General features: G+C 46.6%; 1 protein-coding gene and 1 non-coding gene across 9 annotated transcripts in view; both read right to left on the bottom strand.

Annotated features, from left to right (window-relative positions):
• The window catches only part of Trrap (transformation/transcription domain associated protein), a 114,021-nt gene extending 110,548 nt beyond the window's left edge, over positions 1-3,473 (bottom strand). For all 8 annotated transcript variants that reach the window (XM_071605575.1, XM_027953212.2, XM_027953213.2 and 5 more), the window contains exons 1-3: positions 3,388-3,473; positions 1,051-1,213; positions 587-636 (exon numbers count right to left, since the gene is read on the bottom strand). In XM_071605575.1, coding sequence (XP_071461676.1) covers positions 587-636; positions 1,051-1,150 — 150 coding nt within the window. In that variant the 5' untranslated portion in view covers positions 1,151-1,213; positions 3,388-3,473. The remainder of the gene's footprint in view (positions 1-586; positions 637-1,050; positions 1,214-3,387) is intronic.
• LOC139702989 (small nucleolar RNA ZL1) lies at positions 720-942 on the bottom strand. Its single transcript, XR_011705544.1, has one exon. It is a non-coding gene; the product is annotated as a small nucleolar RNA ZL1 (small nucleolar RNA).
• Positions 3,474-10,864: the final 7,391 nt, after the last annotated feature.

The raw sequence follows: 10,864 nt of genomic DNA on the forward strand, positions 1-10,864 counted from the left end.
ATAGCAAGACCCTGTCTCAAAGAATGAAAGGGACTGGGGATGTAGCTCAGTAGTAAAGCTTTCACCTAGCATGAGCAAAGCCCTGGATTCAATCCCCAACACTACAAAACAAAGAAAGAAACTGAAAAATTTTAAATATCAAGCAGACTGGATATGACCAAAAAATATTCAATGAATGTGAAGAGACAGATGAATGGATATTTTCCAATCTCAGAAAAAAAACAAAAACAAAGGCATGCAAGGTGGGGCACTACTGTAATCCCAGCCTCTAATCCCAGGCTCAAGGTCTTAAGCAACTCAATGACTCAGTGGTTGAGTCCCCTTGAGTTCAATCCCTGGTACAAAAAACAGTAACAAAACAAAGCAAAACAACAACAAAAAAAAAATAAAACAAAACAATATTCCTCAAGAGAAATGAGCAATTCATTATCAATAATGTGAAGAAAATGAACATTGTGTACAAAGTTTCAAATTGCAGTTTTGACATACAATAAGTTAATAAGTTACAAAGACAATGATTTTTGAGTTACTAAAAAGACTTTCAGCAGCAACAGGAGAGTAAGAAATATAAAATAAAAGCTCATACCTCAAAATTTTCACTAACTTCTTGCATCATTTTTAACTTGGTTTCATCAGCTGTAAGTGGCAAAACAAACCATCAGATAATTGAAATTATGTTAAGGGATGTTCCTAAAATTCCTGGATTTAATAATTTAAGAGAAGCAATCAGATCTTATCAGTTTGACTGTCATGGCCCAACAGAAGACACATAGCTAATTTCCTATGACCAGCCACACACATTCATACTCCCAGACATATGTGTGCATGCACAGATAAGAATACAGGTATACACACACACACACCACACACACACACACACACACACACTCACACGTGCCTCTTTGGGGCTCCAGCTAGTACTACTCATCATTTTGCTTCTCCACCAGGCAAAAAAAAGAAAAACCAGAGTAGATGTTACTATTTATCTAAATGTGCACATCATCTGAACTGAAATGATGCATTTCTTAATGACAGAAAGGGTCAACTTACGTGTATTAACATCTGTAAGAGCTGCCACAAACTGAAGGTATTTTTTCATCAGAGTGGTTTGGTCAACCACTGTGGCCCCTTGTGTTGCAACGAATGCCATTTTTAGTTTTGAGCTGGTTTCTTTTTTCAAAAGAAAAATTTAAGGTCCATGAGTTCACCCAGCCTACAAAAAGAAGTATATAGTTAGCCAACTTATCAAGGGCACAGTCTCACAACCTCGGAAAATCTTACCCAAATGCCTGTATTCATCTAAACACTTCTGTACTAATCCAGAATGAACACTAGTCCCTCTGCTCTTTTGAAAATGTTACCCAAATCCATTTTGTCTGAACATGGTTTTTTTAGCGATAGAAGCTTCTCCTTCCTACCATAGTTTCTTCTTTCCCTCAGCCAGGTGTTGGCAAACACTTTCTGCAAAGAACCAGGTGGTAAATATTTTAGACTTTGTGGCTATGCTATGCAGTCCCTATACAACTACTCATCTCAGTTGTAGGCAGCAGGGAGTCAAAGACAACATTTAAATGAGTGAGAACATCTGTGTTCTAATGACTATTTATGGATACTGAAATTTGAAATTAATACTCATTTGTCATGAAATATGACTCTTCCCCCCTTTTTTCCTCTGCCATCCACTTAAACAATATAAAAACCATTCTTAGCACCAGTAATGTAGCTCAGTGCTAGAGTGCTTGTCTAGCAAGCACAAGGCCCTGGGTTTGATCCTCAATGCAAAATCAATCAATCAATCAATCAATCTAAAGCCACTCTTATTTCAAGAGCTATATGAAAACAAGCAGTAGGCTGGATTTGGTGTGCTGACAGTAGTTTCGCAACCTCTGCCCTAGGTGATTGGCTCTCAAACTTCAGTGTACATTAAAATTTCAGCATACATTAAAATCATCAAACCAACAGCTACCCCAGAAACCAAGAGGCCTAGTAAGCTGTAAATTTTATCTGCACACCAGGCATTCAAAAACTGCTCCTTGAATGAATAAATGCTTCGAAAAGCACCTCTGTGAGTGGGAAACAGGTTGTTGACCAAACTTTTGAGAACTCCTGCTCCATGGCGACACATAGATGGCGACTGGTTTCCATTTTAAGAGCTGTCACAAAAGCATGCAGAGAACCTGGTGAAACTGCCTTTACCCATCCTCCTTACATAACTTCACCCTGCATAGGAGGGGGTTTCCTGGTTGGTTTCTTTCTTCAACAGACCAATAATCCTTCTGCAGGCCTTTCCAGCGCGCTGCCCTGCCGGGTACACTCTGGCAAGTGACAGATGGAGATGCACACTGGGACACCAGGGAGCTCCTCCTGGCCACTCAGAGACAGCAAGCACACTTCTCCGAGGTCGAAAGGAAGCCTTTGGCCCAATCCCCAGCTCAGGGCAGGAAACGTCATTAGGGGCACCAAGGCGAGGGGTCTGTCAGTCCTGCAGGACGACTCAACAACCGCTGGCCCCTTTCAGGTCGCATTCCCTCCTCCAAACACCGACACCGCACATCCCCATCCCCGCCCCGAGAAACCCCAAACTCTGTGTGACGCCCCCTCCTGGCCTACGAAGCCCCCCCCGGTCCTGCCCAGACTTTCCAAAGTTGCAGTCCCTTCTTTATCACAGAAGTCGTCAACCCTGCCATTTCCCAGGTCCGGGAGGGAGAGCCAGGCGCCTCTTCCCGCGAGACCCTGACGTGGAGGAACGCCTGGAGTTGGGAGGCTCCGGAGGCCGGGGGCCCAGACAAGGGCCAGGTGGAAAGCGCAGGGTCGACACCGCGCCCTCGCCAGGGGCAAAGCCGCGCGCGGCGGTGCGCTCCGCCCCGCCCCGTCCCGCAGACAACGCTCCCGCCGCGCCAGGCCTGAGGCGGCGCCGCCGGGCCGGAGGGGGCGCTGTGGTCGCCGCTACCTTCGCTCTCCGCGTCGGGCCCGATGCCTGCGTGGAGGCCCGGAGGTGCCAGGCTGGCCGGGAGACGCCTCTGGGGGACACTGCCCTAATCTCTTGCCCGATCTCTGGTCGCAAACGGCCCTTGGGTTCCCTCTTTTTGTCGCTGTCCCCGGACACTCAGCGACCGCCTTCCAGGCCGCGCTACGGCGAGCGCCGAGGGCCAATCCCCGCACCCGCTAGTCCTGCGCCTCCCACTGCCTGCTCCAGGATGGGCCAGGATCGGTTGGGGCCTGAGTCGCCCCGGGCCCTGCCGCCCGGGGTGGGCTCCGCGGGTCCCGGAGAAGCCGGGCACGTCCCGAGCCCCCTCCGCGGAGTCGCCGCGCCGCAAAGGCCTCCCCCACGGCCACGGAACGCGTGCGCTTCCCAGGGCCGTTCGTCCGCCCCCCGCGAGCACTTACCCCGATCCCGGCGGCGGGCCTCCGGCAGCCGGGCCCGCGCCCCAGCGAAGCCCTCGCAGCCGCCGCACGGCTGCTCGCAGTCCCGCCCCCGCTTAAAGCTGCCGCCCGGCCGACGGAGAACTAGGCCTCGGCGCACCGCCCCCAAGTGGGTGCGGCCTGCGAGCGGGGTGGGGCGTCCGCTGCCCCGGTGGGCCCTCCGGCCCTTTAAACCTCCGCCGTGGGGCGGGGCGGGGCCGCTAGCACGGACACAGGGGCCGCCAGGTGCAGTTTCCGTGGGTTCCGTGTGTCCCCAAGCCTCCTCGCAGGAGCCAGGCTGTGGCTTGGCGGATGCTCCGCGGCTGCTGGGGCGGTGGGACCCCGAGGGGCTTCCCGAGTGGGCAACGGTCGTACCCCGTAGAATCTACCGCTGGAATGAGCGTGGCAGGCAGGGCGGGGTTTCCCCATCCCCCTCCCTTCCTGGGATCCTTCTTAACGCACAGAAGTGGGAGGAGGCAAGGAGGGGCTTTGGGAAGGTTGGAGCTAGATGGAGACTGTCAGCAAAGGCAAGCCCTGGTGTTTTTGCCCGCAGGTGTTCACCAGGGCCACAGTAAGGCCCATTTGTTCTGCAGCTGCGTCTCCTTGAGCTGAACTGCAAAGGACCACTTTCTATCTGCTCCTATTTGGTGGACAGATGCACTCCACCCAGGGCAAAACTGGAGGGAGAAAGGCTGTGGGCCAGGCCAGAGAGTGGGGAGGAACAGCTTGATGCCCAGGTGAGGTGGCATGGACCAGACCAAGAGGTGCCTGGAAGGGGAAAGTTCTGTCCAGTCTCACTTAGAGCCTCCACCTATGAGAGAGGTTGAACAGTGAGCTGTACCTGGTAACCCATGTTACCCATGTTAGATGGACAGATTGAAAGTGATGACCTGAACTCCACCACCTCCAATCCCCCTTGTTTCCTGTGCCTACACTCTCCCTACTGGTTTACCACTCCCCCAGGGGAATCTTTGTGGTCCTTGCCCAAACTGATAGATTTCACATCTTGTAGTAATTAGAGCTTGCAAAGCCATCAGACACCTTGAAGGAAAATGTCCCTTTGAAAGCAAGTTCTTTTCTAGTTTATTATTGTCACAAAACAAGATGCAACTGAAACCTGAACTGTAAGTGAATGTTTTAGAGTTAATTATTCCACTCTGCACCCCCAACCCCACCCCTGTATTTGCAAGTAAAATCCCCTATGCTCCCTCCACCACTACCCCTCAAAGTAGGAGGTTCAAAGTTGGGGGAAAAAGACTGAAAAATCTGAGGGCCTAAAATTTAAGGCTGTTTAATATTTTTTACCAGATAGAGAGAAAAATCTGGGCAGATACACCCTTTGATAAATTTCAGCCTAATTGCATATTATAAAGACTCTGACAGAGCAGAAATTCCCTCACTTTCCTGAGGCCTGAGTTCTATCAAAGTACCTATCACACTGTTATGATTTTTGTCAGTTTTCTTGTCTGTCTCCTGAATTGGAGGTTAGGGACAGTATAAGCTGCATCCCTATCAGGTAAATCACTGACCCTTCTGCTTAACCCTTGCAAAGGCATTTCAGCTCCTCCCTGTCCTTAGCCACTGTCACCTCCCATCCCAGTGTTCCTGCATCACTGTGGAACCACTGTGGAATTGCTGTGCCTCACACCCACCCACATTGTTCCTGCCTAAAGCCTTTTGCAGTTAACCTGCCTGACCAGAATGTTCTTCCCTCAAAGGCACAAAGCTGGCTCCTTGTGATCCTTGCTCAATTCAGAATCCATCTCCTCAGAGAGGCCTTCCTTAAGGGCAAATATAAGGAAACCCTTCCCACTCAGTTGTCTCCCATAATACTGTTCCCCTCCCCTCCCATAGCCTCACAATCTGAAATTATCATGTTTCCCCTCCTGGACAGTAAGTTCTTTTTCTGTCTTTGTTTACCATTGTATTTCCATTGCCCATTCAATATTGTCTTTCATCAACTAGAACTATCAAAACAAAATATCACAGAGCAGGCAGCTTAAACAACAGAATTTTATTTCACACCATCCTCTGCTCCAAGTAGGAACAGAGAAAAAGTGGTCTGGAGATTGGCCCAAGATTAAGGTTCTAACAGGTAGGCTTCATTTTGAGGCCTATTCTCTTAGCTGCCATCTCACTGTGTATGCACTTGACCTCCTCCTTGTCCTCTGGTGAGAGAGCGAGCTCTCTGGTGTCTCTTCTTCTTTTAAGGACACCAGTTCTATCAGATTAGGGCCCTGTCCTTACGACTTCATTTAACTAGAATTATCTTTTTAGAGGTTTTCTCTCTCTAAACACAGTCACACTGGGGTTATGTCTTTAACATGTGAAGGGGTGAGTAACACAATTCACTCCATAACATGTGCTCTTTTGTCACTCTAACAAATATCTGAGATAACCAACTTACATAAAGAAAAAAGGTTTATTTGGGCTCATAGTGTTAGAGGTTTCAGTCCATGTTCAGTGGGCCCTTGTTATTTTGGGGCCTGTAGTGGGGCAGCAGATCATGGCCAGAGAACAGGGAAGAGCAAAGCCACTTACCTTGTAACTAGAAGGCAAGATAGCCCAAGAGTCCTGGGTTCCACTATCCCTTTCAGAGGCACACCCCCGGTGACCCAAAGACCTTCCACTAGGCCCCACCTCTTTTTTTTTATTGGTTGTTCAAAACATTACAAAGCTCTTGACATATCATATTTCATACATTAGATTCAAGTGGGTTATGAACTCCCATTTTTACCCCAAATACAGATTGCAGAATCACATCGGTTACACATCCACATTTTTACATAATGCCCTATTAGTAACTGTTGTATTCTGCTACCTTTCCTATCCTCTACTATCCTCCCTCCCCTCCCCTCCCATCTTCTCCCTCTACCCCATCTACTGTAATTCATTTCTCTCCTTGTTTATTTTCCCATTCCCCTCACAACCTCTTATATGTAATTTTGTATAACAGTGAGGGTCTCCCTCCATTTCCATGCAATTTCCCTTTTCTCTCCCTTTCCCTCCTACCTCATGTCTCTGTTTAATGTTAATCTTTTCTTCCTGCTCTTCCTCCCTGCTCTGTTCTTAGTTGCTCTCATTATATCAAAGAAGACATTTGGTATTTGTTTTTTAGGGATTGGCTAGCTTCACTAAGCATAATCTGCTCTAGTGCCATCCATTTCCCTGCAAATTCCATGATTTTGTCATTTTTTAGTGCTGCGTAATACTCCATGGTGTATAAATGCCACATTTTTTTTTTTATCCATTCATCTATTGAAGGGCATCTGGGTTGGTTCCACAGTCTAGCTATTGTGAATTGTGCTGCTATGAACATCGATGTGGCAGTATCCCTGTAGTACGCTCTTTTAAGGTCTTCAGGGAATAGTCCGAGAAGGGCAATAGCTGGGTCAAATGGTGGTTCCATTCCCAGCTTTCCCAGGAATCTCCATACTGCTTTCCAAATTGGCCTCACCAATTTGCAGTCCCACCAGCAATGTACAAGAGTACCCTTTTCCCCACATCCTTGCCAGCACTTATTGTTGTTTGACTTCATAATGGCTGCCAATCTTACTGGAGTGAGATGGTATCTTAGGGTGGTTTTGATTTGCATTTCTCTGACTGCTAGAGATGGTGAGCATTTTTTCATGTACTTGTTGATTGATTGTATGTCCTCCTCTGAGAAGTGTCTGTTCAGGTCCTTGGCCCTTTTGTTGATTGGGTTATTTGTTATCTTATTGTCTAATTTTTTTAGTTCTTTGTATACTCTGGATATTAAGGCTCTATCTGAAGTGTGAGGAGTAAAAATTTGTTCCCATGATGTAGGCTCCCTGTTTACCTCTCTTATTGTTTCTCTTGCTGAGAAAAAACTTTTTAGTTTAAGTAAGTCCCATTTGTTGATTCTTGTTATTAACTCTTGTGCTATGGGTGTCCTATTAAGGAATTTGGAGCCCGACCCCACAATATGTAGATCAGAGCCATAGGCCCCACCTCTTAAAGTGTCCCCACAACTTCCCAATGTCACCATGCTGGGGACCAGACCTTTAATACGTGGGCCTTAGAAAGACAGTAGAGATCCAAACTCACATTTAGTAAGCTGCCGCAGTCCGGCTGCAGCAAAATAACCGGGGGGGGGGGGGTGACGAATAACTTGTGTAGGTTGATACAGCAGGAGTGGGAGCCGTTTATTGCAGGACAGGAGCAGTATTTATACATTCCACAGAGCTTATCTAATTAGCATAAACTAGATACATCAGTCAACCAATAAGGAATCTCCACACTTAATGGCTTACTTTTGTTACTTCTCAAACCACTCCCTCTGGCATTTTGCCAGGCACCATCCAGACTTGTTTACAACTCTAACATTCCCCTGACTAAATGCCAGGTGTTCTCTCCCGGAAATCCCTCCTCCTGCACTTCCCCAACCAATGGGAACTCTCGGGGAATCCCCGGAAATCCCCACGAGAACTCCAAAATAGTGCGAGAACTCAAAAGTTGCGGCAGAGGTGGATAGTAATGCCTCACCTGTCAATCAATACTGTTGGCAAAATGCCAGGGGCCATACAGACTCAGCCGTGGCTCTCAGCAGTAAGCAAATGTGGTCCCTGTCTGGAACGATACCCTCTACAGGGCAGGGATCAACTGAAGCATTAAAAAGAAGAAATCAAGAGGCAGGGAGCAGAACTCACTATACCTGCAAAGCACTTGCCTAGCATTCGCAAGGTCCTGGGCTCAAGCCCCAACTCCACAAAAAAAGAAAAAAAGAATTTCAGGAGCCCCCAAATATCTACTCCAGTGGGCACAATCTGCACAGATGGTCTCTACGGTGGAGTGAGTCAGAGCAATAGCCCCTGCCCACATTTTTAAGAGCCACTCAGCTAGGGGCAGTGGTGCATTCCTATAATCCCGGCAATTTAGGAGGCAAGATGATCACGAGTTCAAAGCCAGCCTCAGCAAATTGGCAAGACCCTTTCTCAAAATAAAAAAAAAAATTAAAAGGACTGCAGATGTAGATCAATGGTAAAGCACCCCTGGGTTCAATTGCCTGAACCCTGCTGGAGTCTCCTGTTACCTTTGCCTTACATGTTTGGTTTCCTGGAGGCTGGCCATTTTGAGGTTCACCTCTGCAAAGAACTTTGCACTGTGATGAATTCATATTCCAGCACCCTGTCCTCCAAAGATCTCTTAGGGGTTTCTTTCTTTCTTTCTTTCTTTTTTATTTGGTGCTGGGATCATACCCAGGGCCTTGTGCATGCAAACCAAGCACTCTTATCAACTGAGTTATATCCCCAGTCCTTCTTATGGGTTTCAACAGTGTAACTGGGTGGCCTGAGATCTGACAAGTCCAGCTGCCATGGGAGAGCTGAGGCTCAGACCTAAAACCATGCTAAATTTAACAAAGAAATCTCCTGGAACCCCATTCCAAGCTGTTATCAGATTAGCTCCAAAAGCATCCCTCAGGAGCTGATCTGGGGTCATTGTCACCAGTGCACTGGCCCCCACCTCCCACAGCTACATTTCCAGGAGAGGACAATGAGGATTTGTTAGGAATGTGAACCCTAGGGCTACTGTTCTTCCAATATCAAAGGTGAGTTATAGCAGCTCACTAGAACCAACAGACTGTAAGTAACCTTCTTCAGGAAGATTCTCATCAACAAGAATTGCCATCCTCACTCTGGATATAAAACTTCCAAATATTTGTCTAAAATGTCCTCTGTACTTATTGCTGGGAGATAGTGGAGACAAGCTAAGAGATATGTGTGAGTACATATGTGAGTCTCTCACTGTGTGAAGGGGGGAAATATTTTAAAATGTTGAACAATTTATAGAAATCTACTTTCTACAAAATGCTTGACTGTAACCTGTGAAGCGATTTCTGGACACACTTCTTTTTTTTTTGTTTGTAAGTACTGCCTGACCACATTCCTGAATGGAGTTCTCCAAACCTCTCCTCATACTAAGTGATTCCCAATTTTGAATCATTATCTGCTCAAATAAACTCTGCTAATTGAAAGAAGCAGGAATTGACATCAAAGAAGTCAAAGAACTTTCCATAACCCAGAAATTTTAATGAGTCAAAACAGGCCACAGCTACCCAGACCCAAGGGAATGAGGTTTTACTGCCCATAACCTCTAGTCTGTCCAGGGGTCTGTGATTGCTGTTGTGGATGTCAGACCCCAGGGGTCCCCCATTAAGTTTGCTATCAGTGTCTGTTCTGATCAATGCTCACTTTGCCAGGGAAGAGGATATCCCACCTGTGTGTCACCGTGGGGGTCATATGAGATGGTCTCAGCATAGAAAACCAAAGGGGCCAGCATGTGGGAGACTCTCATGGTCATCCAAATGAACTTTCACTGGGTCATGCTCAAGGCTTTGGGAGATGAGCAAAAGGAGCATCAGCTTTTGCTTTCAGCTATTCAGCAAGCATCTACTTGGCACCAAACTATAACCATTAGGCATACAGACACATGCTCTAAACGTAGGCAAGAATGCTGCAAGGAGGGACAAATTCACCCTCACAGGATATAAATATGGCCTGTGCAGGGTGGGGATGGGGCTATGACTCTTAGGTTAGCAAGATGCATTTGTATTCAGACAGTTTAGAACTGTGCTTTCAAAGCCTGTTGTGGTGGTGCAAGAGGCTGAGGCAGGAGGATCACCTGAGCTCAGGAGTTTGAGACTTTCCTGGACAACATAGCAAGACACCATCTCAAAGGGGTGGGGCAGGAAGATGCATAGATAGGTCAGTGATTCCAGGCAAGCGCCACTGTATGTATCCACCTTGAAATGATATTTTGTATATATTGAATAAAATAAAATATAGCAATAGCATTAATTTCACCTTTTTTGTTCTTTTTAAAATGCGGCTACTACAAAATTTAAAATGACGTGTGACTATATTTCTAGACAACTACATTTAAAAGTTGAAAGACTGGCTCTCTGAGAGGACTTCCTGTCCTTTCTCCACAGACTCCCCCTGCAGGCCTGGAGAAGAAGCTAACTGTGCAGCTTGTATGAGGTGGAACAAACAGGTCCTGAGAGAGCCCAGAGAGATGCCTGTGGAAAATACTGGCAAACAGGGAGTTAAACAAAGGGTTGCTTCAATTTCAGCTTCAGGGTGGCCTTGAAGGTGGCCACTGTAGAATTATTAAAGTTACATATATATAAAACAATAAATCTTATTCTGTTTAGTATACTTTAAAAGTCACAACCAGACCTTTGTATCATGTTAGTTTTAAATATCTGAAACTGTAGCCTTACCTTTATTTCCTTCTCAATCCCTTCAAATTCCTGATGAATAAATGAAACTCTCCCAAGCCCTTAAGCAATTCTGAGGATGACAGCCAATACTAATTGGATGCTTACTGTGTTCCTAAGCACTGTTCTGTGTTTTGCCTTACAACACTCTCATAGGGGTCAACACTATGACTATCCCTAATTTAAAGAAAAAAGAGACTGAGGTACAGAGAGGAAAGTGAC

The sequence above is a fragment of the Marmota flaviventris genome, chromosome 19, assembly GCF_047511675.1.
Source record: "Marmota flaviventris isolate mMarFla1 chromosome 19, mMarFla1.hap1, whole genome shotgun sequence".
NCBI lineage: Eukaryota > Metazoa > Chordata > Mammalia > Rodentia > Sciuridae > Marmota > Marmota flaviventris.